The 18,494-nt window shown below is 36.8% G+C and overlaps 1 protein-coding gene across 6 annotated transcripts in view; it reads right to left on the minus strand.

Annotated features, from left to right (window-relative positions):
• CADPS2 (calcium dependent secretion activator 2) overlaps window positions 1-18,494 on the minus strand; it is a 552,288-nt gene that overhangs the window by 16,591 nt on the left and 517,203 nt on the right. For 5 of the 6 annotated variants that reach the window (XM_068549383.1, XM_068549382.1, XM_068549381.1 and 2 more), the window contains one exon: window positions 8,721-8,828. In XM_068549383.1, the coding sequence (XP_068405484.1) occupies window positions 8,721-8,828 (108 nt within the window). Of the gene's footprint in view, window positions 1-8,720; window positions 8,829-10,706; window positions 10,778-18,494 lie in introns of those variants that run through there. The other variant, XM_068549384.1, reaches the window with a different exon arrangement.

Below are 18,494 nucleotides of genomic sequence, written 5' to 3' on the forward strand. Positions count from 1 at the left end.
GCATGAAGAATTTTGGTGACATAGGGGTTAGAACTTGCTTCATTTCAAACAAAACATTTTGCCCATATTAAGAGAGCAAAATTTAGATGGTCTCTTAATTAGGGCTGGGCTGCGATCAAGAAATTGAGGGCTCTCTGGAGTTTAGGTATTTATAAGTACCTGTGAAAATTGTTCTTTTATAGAGCTTCCTTTCAATGCATTCAATAAACACATGGTTTTGCCACAATGATGTTGGTTTACTACAATAGTCGTTTCCTTACATGGATTTTTTTTTTTTTTTTGGTTGGACGTAGTCAATAGTGGCAATCTGGCTGCCACTGCTGTGCCCACTTGTGAATGGCACTGACCATGTAGATGGGGCTGCATGGAAAGCTTGCAGAGGGAGTGTCTGACAGAGGAGGAGTTCAAAAGGCTACCACAGAAAATGGCTTTAAAACCATGTGTCATTTGCTTATGAAGTTAGGTTTGAAGAGAAGAACGGTAGCTATCATTTCCATGAAAACATCACACTGGTCAACTGAAAGAGATGCTGGTCTCAGGGGAGTCCTGGGTATTTTCATTAATAAGTCACTGGTTGCCAGATGCAGTGCAAGCATGCAAACCACCGAGGAAAAGCCAGGCTCTGTGTGGAGAAGTCAGAGTTTTCAGACCCTATTACATGTGACGGCAGCATGAAATCAATACTAAATAACTTTTGAAATGCTCAACATGTTGCTTGTAATTATTTCAACTATCTTTGATAAAATCAGGAGGGAGAATATTCTAATTTCTTCCATGACTATTAAGTCACTGTTACCGGCTTGGGTGAATGAAAGCAAATGCATATTTATGCGTTCAGTGTTAAGAAAAATTTCTTGATGAAAATGCAAGTTTTGACATTTTCCATTCATCAGAGAGAGTTTTACCATTGCTAAGAGATTTTAGGTGATCAACCACAATTTTTTTTTTTTCCTATTCAAACAAAAACCTCAGATCAGTTCACACGTGAGTTTTTTTTTTTTGTTTTTTTTTAAATTCTGAGCACAATTAAAGGTGAGTTAAGGCTCTGGTGGAAATCTAAAGAGCATCAGCAAATCTGAGCACTGCTCAGCTTTTGAATTGCTTTTCTACTTCTCAGTTCTTTTAAATGGTTTTCTATGGCAGGAACATTTTTCTTAATTAGTCACAGCTAATTAGTGTTTGGGCGTAGACAAGTAATCAGAAATGTCAGAGCTGCAAGGCTACATCTCCCTAATCCTTTGATAATAATTTAGCCTCCTGGGAGGGCCCCAAGCTGCGGTAAGTAGTGACTGACAATAAGGCAAAATTAGGTGGGCAGCAGACCATTAGGATAGAAAAATAAAAAGCACTACCCGATCCCGCTGAGCACCATCAGGCAACTAACTGCACTGCCAGATGAGGTGCCTGTTTAAGCCTGTGTTGTTAATTAGCTGATTCTACCAGACCTGCCACATATGTCCAGGTGCCTCACGCAAAGACGCGTATTTCTGGGCAAGTGCCAAATGACAATTGCATCCCGTGATCACATTTCAAGAATCTAAGGAAGAAGTCCACATATTTCTGGAAGATCCTCTTGAATTATTAAAGAAATAAGATCAACAAGCTACAATACATTTTCTTGTTGAGTCTCTTTTAGGCAATTAGGCACGCATATCTCAAGTTTCTTAGGTCTTAATTCACCAACAGCTTAGATTCAAATGAGGGCCTTTGGCCGCAGAGCCGCGTCTGGACTTGCCAAAGCTATTTTGGCACACACCATACATCAAAAGTAGATCCTTTCATAAATCCTCACACCTACAAATGATAACATGAAAATAAGGATTATTAACCAAAATGAACGAGACAGCTGTAATTTGAGAGCAGAGGTTTTGAAGAGAAACAAACTTTGAGGGGGAAAAAAGAAAACAGCTAAGGAGCAAGCTCTGTATGGCATTTATTAAGGCAGACATGACCATATACAGAACAAGTCTGACTACAACTGTCTTAAAAGACGTCAAACAACTTCAATGGGAGTCCGCATACCGTGGGTAAAACAAAGCTGGAATATATATAATGAAAATAAAAAACACCACCTGGAAAACAATGTGTTAAAGCAGCTAAATAAGACATTGTTCAAATGTAGGAGATATGAGATGCTGGTCCTATAACACAAGTAAGCAACAGATAGTTAAACTTCTTATCTACCTTTAGTGCACAGTGTGGCCCAGGGTACACGACCTAACAGTGGGTAGAAATAAATGATCTCAAATAGTCTCAAGTACATCACTGAGCTTCTATCATCCATCTTTTCTAGTGATGGAAAAGGAAAATAATGGAATGACATGAGAGTGATGGTAACATTTAATTTTGAGTGTTGATAGGGAAATCATGATTGGGCATAATGTGCCAAAGTTAATGCTTTATATTTGACTTCTTTTTACATAGGGACAAAACCAAAAAGAAAATACTCTGTAACGGGAATCTATACTGATTTAGGCAGGTATATAACAACTTGCTCGTCATTTGAAAGTGAAAGATCATTGAAAAGAGGAAAAGTGTTATTTTTAAATCGACATTCACATATAAGAGAATATATCTATAATATCATGGAATGATAAGAAATGCAAGAAGGCAAAGAAGTCTTCTTAATGGATCTTAACGGGTTCCAGACTGCATTTCTAATAATGAGGTTGATGACATACACAAAGAAATTCATCCAAGGAATATGACTGAAAAAGTAGATTGTCAGTTCTAAATATATCCTACTATCTAGCAGCCGTTCTTACCCATGTCCTATTGATCTCATGTATTCTTGGGAAACCAACATGGTAAATTTAATTTTTAAATAAGTTAAGAATAGTAGTGTCAATCTTACTGAGGATGAATAAATTCTCAAATCAAAAATTTGGGCATTGGTGTGAAACGGTAAACTCAAAAATTCTGAGCATTTTCCCCTTTTCTTATTTGGGAGTCCAGAGACAAACAAGAGCATAGAAGTGCAAAATTAGTTTTATTTTGAAAAGCATGTTCACTTGCAATAGCTGCATTTTTTTTTCTTACCATATCTTAAAATGGCTACTGAACTCACTGACATAGTTTAGGTCGATTTTACTTAAAATGTTTAATTTAGAGTTTCTTTACTGAAAAGAATTCTTTTCAAGGAAAGTCCTAAGAAATTAATCCTTCATAAAACACTATTCAGATGAGTATCACTGATTATCATTTAAAGAATTACTTTTAATTTTAGAAGACATCACAACATGACTTAAAAAAAATCTCATTGAGATGAAACTCCTCAACAATTAGATATTTAATCAGTTTATAACACAAGAGAATGTTTAATCTGCATGATTTACCAATTAAATACCGCACCCTGATGTGTCTTCAGCAACACGAGAGCTAAATCGAAATTGTTTCAAAGGGACACAAGACGGGCAATGCCCTGTAAATGCACAAAGGTTTAGAGAGGTAGGTAGGTTGAGTGTCTCTCCTGGACAGCAGGATGCACTTCAGTCGACCCCTACGGGCCTCAGCATTGTAATATTCTTGGACATTAGGAAGTGACCACAGAGGATGCTCTCGTGGCGATTACCGTGGTGTCAGTTTTGATTTCTGAAACAACACCACTTTCCGACCCAGAGATCCAAAGCTCTCAGGGAAGTTGCCCAGCCTCTCTCCTGACCCATGGGCACTTGGGGCTCTCACTGTGTTTGCTGAAACTTGAGAGCGTGGGAAGAAACATCATAGTAGGCATTAAAAATGGAACTTAAGAATTAGAAAATCATTGCCATGCTTTTATATTGGGATCAGACAAGTTGTAGATGGTTTTGATTTGATAAAATTTTTTAAACAGCTACTGACAATGATGTTTTATACACTGGGGTAAGGGAGATGGCCTGCAAAGCAGAACACCTTCTTTTGGTGAATCCATATTCTCTTCTGCTACAGAACTTCCTTTAGATTTCTCTTACCCAGATAAGACACATTTTTTTTTTTTAAATTGAAAAAGTAGATTTAACATGTATATTTTTTTCCTTTGGCTAAATTCAAAACATAATGGTAATAAGTGTGTATAATTTTTTCTTTTTTTAAATTTAAGTATAGTTGCTATACAATATTATATAAGTTACAGATATACAATATAGTGATTCACAATATTTAAAGGTTATACTCCATTTATAGTTATAAAATATTGGCTATATTCCCCATGTTGTACAATATAAGCTACAAAAATATGTTGTGCAACGCAGGGACTATTTATATTAACATATAGATTTTAAACAGCTTGTGTACCACCAATGACCACTTGATAGGCAAAGACAGCCTCTGTTTAAGATATTCTGGTCACTCAGAAAGACTTAACATGAATACAGAATATATGAGTTCCAACCATTTTTCTAAATGTAGGGTTCAGAACCATGGTGGTAGCTGTACAGAATGTCAAATGACAGTCTTTATATAGAATCTATTTTCTACTTATCTACTGTAATTGCTACTGCTTATTGCTTTCACCTGGCCATCACAAAAAAACTTAAGAATTGATTGCTACTCCGGGGTGCAAGACTCAGCATGCAACCAACCCAGTAACTTTTGGCGCCACTGCTAAAATTAAAACTAATTTAATTTGTTGGTTTATAATCTGGAAGGGATTTCAGAAACCATCTGGAGTTCTAGACTAGCTTCTTCAGTTTATATGTACTACCTATACTGAGTCTCAAACAGGTGACATAACTTCTTGAAGCTCACTCATCCAGTTGATGGCAGAACAGTGGCTGGAACTGAGGTTTCTGGATTCCTGGTCTAGTCCTCTTCCTACAAACACTGTTTTACCACTTCAAATTTTGTAAGTCTGAAGTATGGTAGACATAACGTGGACTTTGAAACTAGAGAGACACAATTTCAAAGTCCGATTTAGAACTTCACAAGTCCTTTATTGTCTCTGGGTGGGAGATTCCTTAACCTGAAAATAAGGCTGAAATGGGGGTGATGGCATCTACCCAGAAGGTTAGAAATGATATAGGTCAAGTATCTAGCACATTTCCTGGTACATGGAGGTGCCCTGCGAATAGTAGCGGTGACAGGTAAGGCTATTATAATTATTTTGACACTTTGAAAAGATTAGGGATGTACCTTAATCAAACTTAGTACCTTCCATTAAACAGGGGATCGGCCATCATTTACTTACACTTTTTCAAAATTATTTCTGTTTTAAGCAGAAAGTGTTTTACAAGTTTAACCACTTATGGAGTAAAGCAGAATGTCTTGATATTTATCCTAATATTAACTGTTTTGATCTTCAAATGATACTTTTAGTTTTAATATTTCAAGATTTGATGTAAACGTCTAAGATTATCCTACCTATGGTCTTTCAGATAATACAGATTTTAGTCATCCCCCTCTTTAACACACTGAAGAAATAAAAAAACTTCCATAGGGGCTAGAACAATAATCATAGCAGTGAAGGATGCTCAGGAAGCAGAGTCATGGTGTATGGCTGGGTGGGGTGCTGCACATGGACAAGAAGGTACCATTCTCCTTTGCAGGTGCATCCCCAAAACAATGGACGCAAATCCAGGGCAATGGTCATTTTTTTGACCTTAGTCCCTGGTACAATTATTTAAACAGAACCCTAAGGTATTTAGCCACAAATATCAGGAACTAGTAAGATGCGTAATTGATCAAAAAGTTTCTGAGGCCAGGAACACCACAAGTAATTAATTACTACTCTCAGGGCCAGTTTCACAGAATTTTCAGCAGTCTTTTTCACGCGTGAGGCATCATGCGGGAAAAAATTCATTAGTAAAACACATGCGTTCTTTTTTAAAGTGTTGGTGGCAGGATGGGTGTTTTGCAGAATAATTGTTTCATATAGAAATACTGCTATGTGTTCTAGAACGAAGAGAACTTCATCTGGATAAAAAGCATATCTTTTGTAAGGAGTTAAGCTCTCATAATTCATGACCAGAAACTGCAGGCCCTGTACTCTCGTCTGGGTGGGTTAAAACCACTAAGTATTGACTCACTGCAGTGAGTGTGCACGCGTCTGCACGCAGGCGTGTGAGTGTGTGTGTACACATTTTCTTCTGCATCTGAAGGTGGGAGGCTCCATTTCCTTACTTACTGAGGAAGCGAATTGGAAGAGCAAAAGTTTGTCATGATGCCTGAATAAAACTGTTCAGTCTTTTATCTGTAATAGACTAAGGTTGCTAACAGGATTTATAGGGTCATTACTTTCAACTGTTTCTGACACCTAACAATATTATTTTAAGCTCCAGCCAAGTGGATTTCCAATAATTATATAACGTCTCTCAGTAATGATCTGTTGCTTAAGATACACATTCTACTTTACCTTTCAACACATACTTGATAACCTCTCATTTATTAACTGTAATTGAGGCAAATTCAGTCTTGGCTAATTAGGGGCTCTCGGTACCCCTTCATATGTTATTCTTGGTGACATATCAATAGAATTACAGTTTACTTTTTATTTTTAATTACAGTAATAAAAATGTGCAACTTAAAAATATTAGAATGTTTAAGGACATTATAACTATTTTACAAATAACAAGTCCAATGTTCTACTGGGGATACACAGAATGACAAAACCTTCACAACCAAAACAGAATGGTTGCTTGTCAAGGGTTCCTTTTAGAAGCAAACTCACAGCCATGTCTGATGCTTAGGCGTTGAAAGTATATACCTATCACCAGGACAATCAAACTACCACATCATTTTAATGTTGGCCTCCTGGCATCCACTTTAGTTAGCTCCGTTTGTTATTGCTGCCATACAAAAAGTCTTCAAAAGAAGTTTGGTGAATGAAGGGGAGTTTAAGTAGGAAATATCTTTATGAAGAAAGAAATTCTGGGACTTCCTTGGTGGTGCAGTGGTTAAGAATCCGCCTGCCAATGCAGGGGACACAGGTTCAAGCCCTGGTCCAGGAAGATCCCACATGCCGCGGAGCAACTAAGCCCGTGCACCACAACTACTGAGCCTGCGCTCTAGAGCCCGCAAGCCACAACTACTGAGCTCACGTGCAACAACTACTGAAGCCCGCACGCCTAGAGCTCGTGCTCCGCAACAAAGGCCACCGCAATGAGAAGCCTGCACCCTGCAATGAAGAGTAGCCCCAGGTCACCGCAACTAGAGAAAGCCCGCGCGCAGCAACGAAGACCCAACGCAGACAAAAATAAATAAATAAGTAAATAAATTTATAAAAAAAGAAAAGAAAAGAAATTCTACCTCTGTTACAATCGGATGGCAAGCTTTGTAGTAAATAGGTCGCCCAGACAAAAAATTGAAGATGTTAAGAAACACACACACACACACACACACACACACACACACACACACACACACACGGTGGCCTATTTCCAGAATGACTCTACCATTTTTTCACCACAGAAGATGTGCTTTAGCTATACCAAGAAGAAACATAATGGGAATAACATCAACTCAACTTTTCTGTTCAACATTTTTGAAAATTACCACATAAGCAAAAAAAGTAAAAGAGAATTTGGAAGTGAAACATATGCTTGTAAATTCAGAGCAATACCAAGTGGAAGCAGAAGTTGCTAATATGGTTTCAGTATTTTGTAAAGGAGCCAGCTGGATGGGTGATAATTTTTCTACCCCTGCAGGGCATCAAAGCTTTTAGGAAATCATTCTTTTCACACATATTAACACTTAGCTTATTAAAACAGATGATACTTTTATTGTAAAACAGCCTGGGTAGAGGCTAGAAACATAAAATATGAAAGATAAGGCTCATTTTGACCACCCAATCTGACAAACAGCAAACACTGACATGACAGACCATGGTGGAGATGATGACGTAGCAGGACCTTCTGTAACTGCCACAGCTGAAGTGTCACCATGAAGCCCGTGAATTGCTGTTATGAAAACATTTGCAGTAACTTGCATAATTAAATGAAACTGCCAGAAAAGTATTTCTAAAATGCAGAGAAGATGTACATAAATAAATACAGTTCAAAGCAAATATTACATTTCAGAATCAGCACTGGTAGTGAATTATGCAAAGTTATGTCACAATCAAAGTACCATTTCCTTTGAACTGACTGCTGAATAATTACAAATGAGTGACAACATTGTTGTTGAAATGGACTGCTCTCTTAGTCTCTTTTACAGGTACTCGGTGAATGAAACTTGCGGATCAGGGCATCTAAAACCACAACCTCCCTGTTCTAGGAGCTGCCATGCCTCAGTGAAGACCTTCATGAGACCACAGCAGTATTCTATCTGTTAGCAAACATCAGTACTGGAAAGCAAGATGAAAATGCACACTAACAGTACAGTGGCAGATATCTGCCTTTATTGCAGCTTATTTCTTTGTTTAAATGAAGAATATTATATTGACTTAAGAAAAACTTTTATAGTAGGGGCCAAATCCATTACCGTCTGATTCTGTTTATGGACTGCTGCAAAGGCAAGTGACGTAAACTATACACAACGGTAAACCGGATATCATCTTGCTTGCTAAAATTAACCTTAAAAGGATTTTGAGACTATTACTCTAATAGTGACAGTTTTCAAGTATAGAAAAAAGCCAGTTAAGGCTTCTGTCAGCAGTCAAAGAAATAAAATGATCAACTATATTAGCTGCGTAGAAGAAAAAGAAATAAAAAAAGAGAGTCTGCTTTGCAGACATACCATCAAAGTGTAACTTTTTCCTTCACAGTGCATCTACAAAGCCAGCATGATTTGCAAGGGTAGTTACTTACATCAAACAACTTTTCTATATACATTTCCTCATTGACCTTTTCTCGAAGAATATCCTGGTTTTGCCGAACAAACATAATATAGGTGTCTGCCAGATCCATTCCTGGTTTCTGTTGTGAGGAAAAAGCACAGGGAATAAAACAATATCAGGCCTTGATTGTGAAAATGTTATTTAATCACCATCCTAGAGAATCGTTCCTTCTGTCATTTCAAAAGTTACAGTAGAAAAATATGCTTAAGATCAAATCAACAATGGACACCTTCAAATTCCATAATTAAAGTAAATAAAAGTTTATTATTGAGGTCTATAACTTGAGGTCGTAGTTACTCATCATTATTAAGACGATTAGAAATATGTGGTTGTAAGCTAGTAGATACTCTTTTTTTTTTTTTTAATGGCTACCTTGCTAGGTCAATATGCCAAGCAGTATAAATGAATACATTTTTCAAAAAAATTCCCACATGCAATAATCATTTCCTAATTGCAAGTTCAATTTACTTTTCATCATTTCTGGCTGGTTTATCCATATATATTTTTTTAAATGTTAGCTTTCCTTGGTTTGCCTTCCTCAACTACTATGGGTGGTCAAGGAATAAAAAATAAATTTTCTTATTAGGAAGATATTGAACAAAAAACATTTAATGCATTACAAAGTGAAATGCAAATCAAAATTTTGTGGGTTATCCATTGCTTCTACTCATCCATATTTATCAGTACTACCTCAAGGATTTATATTATTTTAGAAATGCAATAAGAATATTGATGAACTAGTCTCCTATGAAGAGCCAAAGGTGTGGATTAGATAACTTTCCAAAGTTACTCAACATTTGGTGTCTTCTAATATTAGACAAAATAAGGCAGTTAATAGAATTCCTCCTTGCTACAGAGTCTACAGAATCAGCACCAGGGAGGGACAAAAACCTGAATGGCTCCTAAAGAGTTTTCCTTCTAAATTTATCTTTAGTTCTCCTTTTAGTTTCACATAGCTGGAGTAGATGATCTGTATACTCTATACCTGGGGTTGATTCACAGTCTGTACTGAGTAATTCATTTAATTAGAATAGGACAACAATAACGATGAAATGGTAGAACTGATGCCCGAATAAGTCAATGCCAGTCATGCATAATTTCGTATCTATAGGATGCACTTATAAACTCCATCAATGGATTCTTTGTAAAAGTAAATAATGTAAGGAAACCAGGTGAAAGAGGATATGAATCATTTAACTATTACTACTGCAGGAAAGACAAGATATACATCTGAGAGATGCTAGGACAGTAGTAGTGCCTTTTCCTTAAATGAAGGACAAAGTTCTTATCACTTCTTTTTTCGGGAGGGCATTATATTTTATGTATTGATACAATGATAAAACTGCCCATCTCTTAACAAGTGCACAGTATAGACATTGGGCATATCTCATTGATAAAAATTAATTTGATTTTTTGGTAACAAAGTCATTTCTGGGCAATGAAAATCACAGAAAGTTCTTATATATTTATCTCTTATATTTAGCCTAAAGGGAAATTTATACCACATGGACTGAAGGATCCTTTCAAACATAACCTTGATATAACAAAATTCGTGACTAGCTATAATCCGAAACAACTATTTATATAAATGTCTTCACTGATCTTTCCTTCCAGAGCATCCATACACAATGTAGGAAATATATTCCAAACTTAATGGAGACAACTTACCAAATTCATGCCTTCACTATTTTTCTACATAATTCTCATAAGCAATGATTGAAAGTTTAAATAATTACAAGGATACTCAAGAGAAGCCTAGGTTATTTTCTTTTTTGGGGGCGAGGGGTGTTATACGTAAGTTTTTCCAGTGAAAAGGCAGGGTAATTTGTACAAGATTACTAACTACTATTAACAGTTGAAGACAACTAGCCCATGAGATAAGGATTTCTCTCCATGCCTCTCAAATTTGTCAAGACACTGAAAGTGAGAACATTCAGAAAGGATACTGCCGCAGAATGAAAATGACAGGAGAACGACTTCCTATACATGATAACAAGTCAGCTCCACATCTGAGTTTCAGTCAGGTGCCTAGAAACAAAATGCTGTGACATATAGAATACCAAGGCAGCTGGGCACCGCCCAGAGGAACTGAGAGTTAAGAATCAACACATGAGAGGCTTGCCTCCTCCACCATTTTTCCCCACCGCTACCCCATTTTTATCTCTGCCTTTCAAAAGAAGAGTACGCTTAGAAGTTTAAACTAATCAATCACTTGACCCATCAGACTCACTGGAAACTGAGTTACAGCCAGGAGAAATGGAGAATGATGGCTTTAAACACTTGCCACAGACCCGAAGGTAATTTTTTTTCCGTTTCCTTGATCACTTTTAAGATAACATTAGACATCATGAAACACTGTCCAGGAAGAATTTATCTTTTGCCATCTAAAACTAACAAATACTTTACAGTTTAAGCCTAAAAGAAAACTCAGTGCTATTCCCTTTGGCAGACCCAAGGGATATAATACTGAAATCTGTACGCTGAGACAGTTCTACGGCTCTCTAAGAAAATCACAACCCTGGTTGAGGGTGTGAAGTAAAGCTCAATTAAAAGTTTATTTCAACAAATTAAGTGTTGTCTTTTTCTTTTTGTTTTTTTCTTTTTGAAATTACATTTTCTCCCCTTTGGCAAATTAAGATCCACTTGCCTAGAAAACAAAACCTACAATTCTTACATTCCTCATTAGCATTATTTCTTCCTTTATCTTTGAGCTGTTTACATATTCTTGAAACTGTGACATACGGGAATTTCACACCTAGTGAATATATTTTCATGTAGCTTGTGGCATGAGACTATAATCATTAAAAGAATATACACAAGTAAGAATAACTGCAACAGCTGGTGACATTTACCAATTAGAACTATAGTTCTTTAAAACACTTTATCCTTCCTTTGGTGTATGAAGGGTAATTATCTCTGACAAATTGCTGAAAAAGATGTAATTTTCCTTTTAAACAGTTTCTACTTACAGTACAAATGTGTTTGGATAGAAGACATTATCGCTGGTTCAGTGCTCCTTTGTGCAAAGACTGTTTTATGGCAGTAAAATCTACATATTTTGGAAGTCACTGCGTCTCATTCCATATTACATGTTATCTTATTAGGAAATAAAGTTTAGTTAAAAAAGCAAAAAACTGAACACACTCAGTTAAGTTTTTGTTTGCTGGTGTGTAAATGAAAAGCATGCATGTGACTACATCACCAGGTAGAATATTGCTACACATTCTGGTGCAAGTGGGTGTCTCCAACCTTATCAGGGGAGCAGCCTGTTAAACTTCAACAACTGTAGATCTGGGTGAATTTTTATCAAGGATATTTTGTTCTGGAGAGCTACATTTAGAAATCTTTTCTATATTTGTAATTATAGTTTTCTTAATGAACAAGAAAATAACAGTTAAAAACCACATAGCGAGCACATTATGTATTAAATACCACTAAGAGAGTAAATGTTGTTTTTCATTCTCCCATTTAAAACTTTGAGATCATGCAGACGTAGAGAATGGGATTGAGGATACGGGGTGGGGGGAAGGGTAAGCTGGGACGAAGTGAGAGAGTGGCATGGACATATATACACTACCAAATGTAAAACAGGTAGCTAGTGGGAAGCAGCCGCATAGCACAGGGAGATCAGCTCGGTGCTTTGTGACCACCTAGAGGGGTGGGATAGGGAGGGTGGGAGGGAGACACGAGAGGGAGGGGATATGGGGATATATGTATACGTATAGCTGATTCACTTTGTTATACAGCAGAAACTAACACACCATTGTAAAGCAGTTATACTCCAATAAAAATGTTAAAAAAAAAAAAACAACTTTGAGATCCTCAGTTCACCAGTCACTAACTTCTCCATCTTGTTTCTTAGGGTAGTAATCTCTATATCAAAATAAGGCTTCCTGGATTACTTCTAATTCGATTCAGAAAAGAACAGAACTTGGCTAACGAAGTTATAGTAAAAGGATACAAATATCTAAAAACATTCCCCCATGAGCCTAAAGAAATCAATAAATATGGACGGGAATGGAGTATGGTAAGGTGAGTTCCTCTGACTTTGGCTGCATAATAGAATACACCAGCGAGGGAATGAGTTTAAGTAAGGATGCAGACTCCAGCAAATTTTTTTCGAGCGCTAATCACTGGTTAACCCAGTGAGATGAAAATGCCGTTTAAAAAAGAAAAGAAAAGAAAAAAATTCCCTGTTAATTATACGCTGCAAATGCTCTTACTTCCTGCTGCTACACCTAATCCCACAGGTGCAAGTCTTCACTTTCCCCATTCATGGGTGGGTGGGTGCAATGCTGCAGACATTTTTCACAGCTACAGATTTAGATACAGAAGAAGCCGTTTAACCTTCCACGGGAGGTTAACAATACACTATGCAAACACTGTCATGGTGTCTATTTAACAAGGAGACAAATTTTTAAATATACTATTCCAGTCTCAAAGATTAATAGAAGCTACAGTTTAATTGACTTAATTTGAAAGCGCACTTCTCATAACCTAGAAAAGCTTGCTTTGAAGAAACAATCAGGAGTGGAACTGTGATATCATTATTTATGACAATCTGCATGCTTCGTAAATGAAATACCTGCACCTGGTCATTATTACCATTTGAAAAAAATGGATCTTGTAAGATTTAAAACACTAGTATGTCTCTTCAATCTGCAATTGTGATAGGAACAGTATTAATTTCAACTCTGGCATTTCAGATTCAGGAAGAGTCTATGATTGATCATCAGGGAACACAGGACAAAATTCTACAAACACACAACTTTCCAGGTACTGTTACCAACAACATATTTTTTCTTTTATTGTTTAATATATTCCTTATTACTTTGGCATTTATGCAGCAATTTCTATATTTTTTATTTGAGTGAAAATGTTCTTAAAATTAAGCTCAAAAGCATTTGGAGCAGTTTAAGTAAGACATAAGTTCTCAAGTATTTAAGATAGAAGAAGGTTTTGAGTACAGCTATGATGATTATGTTGTAAAAAATATATACCTTATATACCTATTTATTTACTAAATTTCCTACAAAGTAGAATATTTATATTGTATCCACATAGAAAAGCAAAAGGAAATGAACAGAACTAAAGACTTCAAATTAGATTTATTCTAACTTAAATATTATATAAGCCCAGGAAGAGGACTAATTCATAAAAAAGGGGAAAGGGGGGAAGAAATTTAAACAATGAAAAAGTCACAAGAATATAAAAATTTCAAGATTTTCTAATAATGGTTTATCTAACAATGGTTTGTCATTGTTTTAAAACAATGAACAAAAAAAATTCTCACTGTTCTTTAGAAAAACTCCCAACTATTATTGCAAGGCAGTGGCCACAGTCACCTTTCCCTTTGTTAAATGTAGCACTATTCAAAATTCCATTAATTTACACTGTTATGCATTTTGACTCCAAATTAGGATGCAGAAAATTCTGAATGAAAGATAATGGCATCCACATCCATTTGAAAAATATCTTTCAGACTTGGAGCATGTAACATATGTGTTTTAAGTATGTAATTTCACTCAGTCCCACATTCTAAGGGAGAAGGTTCTATGACTCCAGAGTTCTTACCCTGGATACTTCTGTCTGCTCCCTGTAAGCACAGTCAATAAAAAGCATATTCCTACCACAATGCTATCAGAATATCTTATATCAGAATCTGCTATAATTAATGCTCCTATAATTTATGTAGTCATTTTGTTTTCATTCTGAAAATTCACACAAATGCTTCATACTATTCCTTCTAAATAGTGACATAATGTGTTCATCGATTTAAGCATCAGTATGTTCAAACATTTTTGTTGTATCACTGGGGAAAACCTTCCAAAGAGGAGGTTATTTTAAATATTAAAAGGGACACTGAATAATAGTTTAAAATAATAGCCTGAAATACTCAAGGAAAAGAGGCAGGTTGATTTTCAACTGAGATTTATGGGCCTGATTTTCATCTTACTATGGCTTTCCCATTTGAGACCATGAGCATATAGTATCTCTCTTGCTACCTCTGATCTATAAAAATCACTAACGTCTCAGAGTTTTGAGGAATAGCTGCTGATACAGGAGCATCAGACAAGGAAAGTGCTAACATGTATGTCACACACTAGCTTTATACTGTTATTTTCAGGAGTAATAATTATGATGATGATGAAGGTATTAAATCTCCCAGTTTACAATACTGTTCAGTAACCTTTCCCTCATCTATCTACAGTTGCTACAATGTTAACTATAGAAACTACACTGAGGACTTGAAGAAGTGCAATTAAAATGTTGTGGGTATTATTTCATTTAGCTTTTAAAATTTAGATTGACTGGGATTGAGTTACTCAGTCCCAATTTGGAACCTTTCAGATTTTGGCTTAAAGGAGACCTGAGGATGTTAGAAGGTCAGGGTCCAGAGGCAGTTCATGGATTTACCTTCTATGAGAAGACCCAGACAGACAAAAACCCAAAGAAATAAAGATGAGAGAAGCAAAGTACTCTTCTAGGAAGCACAAAAGGCAACCTCCCCTGCTCCTGTAATGGTGAGACTCTCAATCTGGTCCTGGTGTGAATATGTCCCAGTGGGCAGGCACTCCGTTCCCCACGTTCTGCCTGGCTCTCATTCTGACGTAAAGCACTGAGTATTCAGGTGGCCTCATCTAAGTAATAAACAATATCAAAACAAAGGAAGGAGGGAAAACACCACTGTTACTGAACTGACTGGCTGTACTTTTAAAAGTCACCATTGACATATGCAAGGTGCTTGATATTCTAAAATAAAAGGAAAATAAATGAAAAGCAATCTAATATTTTTTACACTGTGGAAAACAAATGGTTTTTCTTTTGGAAAATGGTCACGTTCTGAAGCAGGGGGTGGAAACTGCAGAGCAATGATGGGGGCAGGGAGCAATTCCAGGGAGAAGCAATAACAATCCCATTCATATTAATAGTGCTTTACATTTACAAAGCACTTTCACGTTAATATGCTCATCGAATCCTCATAAGAACCTAGTGAAGGAGACAGCACAGTGATTACACCATTATCCTCATTGCATAGGTGGGAAAAGGGAAGCCCATGGGTCAGATTGCCAGTAGGGGGCAAAGGTGGAACTTGAACTGAGATCCTGGACTGTACACCAAGCCTGCACAGTATAGAGCTAAATTCAAGCCACATTGTGGGGAGCTGGAAGGTTAGAAATCTGTGCAAGTGTCATAACAAAGAGAGAACATTTGAGAGAATTAGTAATGAAGGCAAGAGAAAGATAAGCCCTCTCCATCTTCTCAGGGCAGACAACCAGGATCAGACACCAGCACTAAGCAGCCAATCAGTGGGGAGTTTCCGTGTTCTTGGTCACAGTAACCCTTATTGTGTCCTCCAGGTCTCTTTAGCTGTGTCCCCTCACTGTCTAGCACAGAGATCACATGCAATGTGTGTAATAATGTTAACAGGACAACTTTCAATAGGCATTGTTACACATACACACCCACAGCAAAATGCCCTGTAACTTATACGAGCTATAGAACAAAATTTCAGAATCCGGGTTGGAAAGTGCTTTTAAATGTCCTTTTAAATGGTAAATGTCATGTGGTCTTATTTCCTACGTAATGCAGAATCTCCAGTACCACCTCTGGCAAACAGTGGAGTAACTACTACTAGGGCATATCACCCTTGTAAAGAATTTTAATTTCTTTTGTTTTTTCTTAATACCCTGATTTCAGTTGTCTCCCACTAGTTTTTAGTCACTGATCCTAGTTCTATCCTCTTGATTGATACAGACTGAGGCTTCTTTAAATGGGAACTCCAGGTATTAAACAGGACACTCTTGTCTCTTAGGGTTTTCCTCTCTCAAGGATAATATTCCAATTTCCCTTTTTTTCTTTATAAGCCATTATTTCCAGATCCCCTTAACTATGCTGGCTGCTCTCTTCAAAAGGAGGTAAAGTAAAAAGTATATGTCGTTTTTAAAAGACTACAGATGGATTTTCCCACAACAACACAGATGTGAACAAGATAGTATAGAGCAGAATGATTATTTTTTAGCATCTGGACACTAGATTTATTATAATCAGTAATAATGTATGATGACAACTAACACTTATTGATCACTAATTTCATTCCAGGAATCCTGAAAAGTGCTTAACATATTTACAACAAGCCTAGAAGTGGTATAATTCTATCTCCATTTGATAAAGTAATTGATGTCCACACGGGTACATGCCTATGTCCAAACTCATCTAATTATGGACATTAAATATATGCAGTTTTAAATATATCAATTATACCTCAATAAAGCTGTAAAAAAAAAAAAAAAGAAACTGATGCCCAAGGTCATACAGATACTGAGTAAAAGTGATGGAGCAAGGGTTCAAACCCAAGCAGTCTGGCTCCTGAGTTTGGGTTTGTAACTTCTCTGTTGTGCTACCTCGTGTTTTTTGTTTGTTTGTTTTTTTAAGCAGCTACTTTACATTATGGTCTCACTTAATTTTTCATACAACTTTTTAACATATATTGCTATCATCTATATCCTCTGTACCTTATAGGGAGGCAATATTTTTTGGGGGTGGTTAGTTTTAATATTCTACTTTAAATCTACTGAATTTTTGGTTTGGGCCTAGTGTTCACGTCTGTAAAGCTAAAGTGAATGTTTTCATGCTGGTCCTACATCTGCTATAGCCATTCTCCCTTCCCCTCTCTCAGGTCTGAGTTCCCTTCACCTAAGTTACTGTTGAGCAGGGGGAACAGATTCACCCCCTCGAGGTCTTGCTTTTCTTGTATGTCTAAGGGTTTTGCCACCATGAACATTCCAAGGTTCTATGATGGAGCCTTGAACTGTGCAACTACAACAGGAACTCCTCTGCAGAATAGGGTTGTTTAACCAAGAAAAAATCTACCAAACCATCCGAAGGTCACAGTTTATCACCTTGATTAGAAAGATATCACGGGGGTGGCGAGAGGGCGGCTACTAGCTTCTTTGCTAAGAAGCAGGAGATAATGAAATTCACTTCTGTTCAGGAACATACTGATGATTTTTCTCTTATGTATGATATTTTTTCTTTCATGAAGAAGTGTCATGAAAGTACAGATTACAAAGATACATAAGACTATGCTCATAACATATTATATTTAAATGACTTGATTTGAATCATTTTCTGTTATTGACTCTTTTTTTAAACATCTTTATTGGAGCATAATTGCTTTACAATGGTGTGTTAGTTTCTGCTGTATAACAAAGTAAATCAGCTATACATATATATATATCCCCATATCTCTTCCCTCTTGCGTCTCCCTCCCACCCTCCCTATCCCACCCCTCTAGGTGGACACAAAGCACCCAGCTGATCACCCTGTGCTATGCAGCTGCTTCCCACTAGCTATCTATTTTACATTTGGTAGTGTATATACGTCCATGCCACTCTCCCACTTCGTCCCAGCTTACCCTTCCCCCTCCCCGTGTCCTCAAATCCATTCTCTATGTCTGCGTCTTCATTCCTGTCCTGCCCCTAGGTTCTTCAGAACCATTTTTTTGTTTTTTAGACTCCATATATATGTGTTAGCATACGGTATTTGCTTTTCTCTTTCTGACTTACTTCACTCTGTATGACGGACTCTAGGTCCATCCACCTCACTACAAATAACTCAATTTCATTTCTTTTTATGGCTGAGTCATATTCCATTGTATATATGTGCCACATCTTCTTTATCCATTCATCTGTCGATGGACACTTAGGTTGCTTCCATGTCCTGGCTATTGTAAATAGTACTG

The sequence above is a fragment of the Eschrichtius robustus genome, chromosome 8 (genome assembly GCF_028021215.1).
Source record: "Eschrichtius robustus isolate mEscRob2 chromosome 8, mEscRob2.pri, whole genome shotgun sequence".
Classification (NCBI taxonomy): domain Eukaryota; kingdom Metazoa; phylum Chordata; class Mammalia; order Artiodactyla; family Eschrichtiidae; genus Eschrichtius; species Eschrichtius robustus.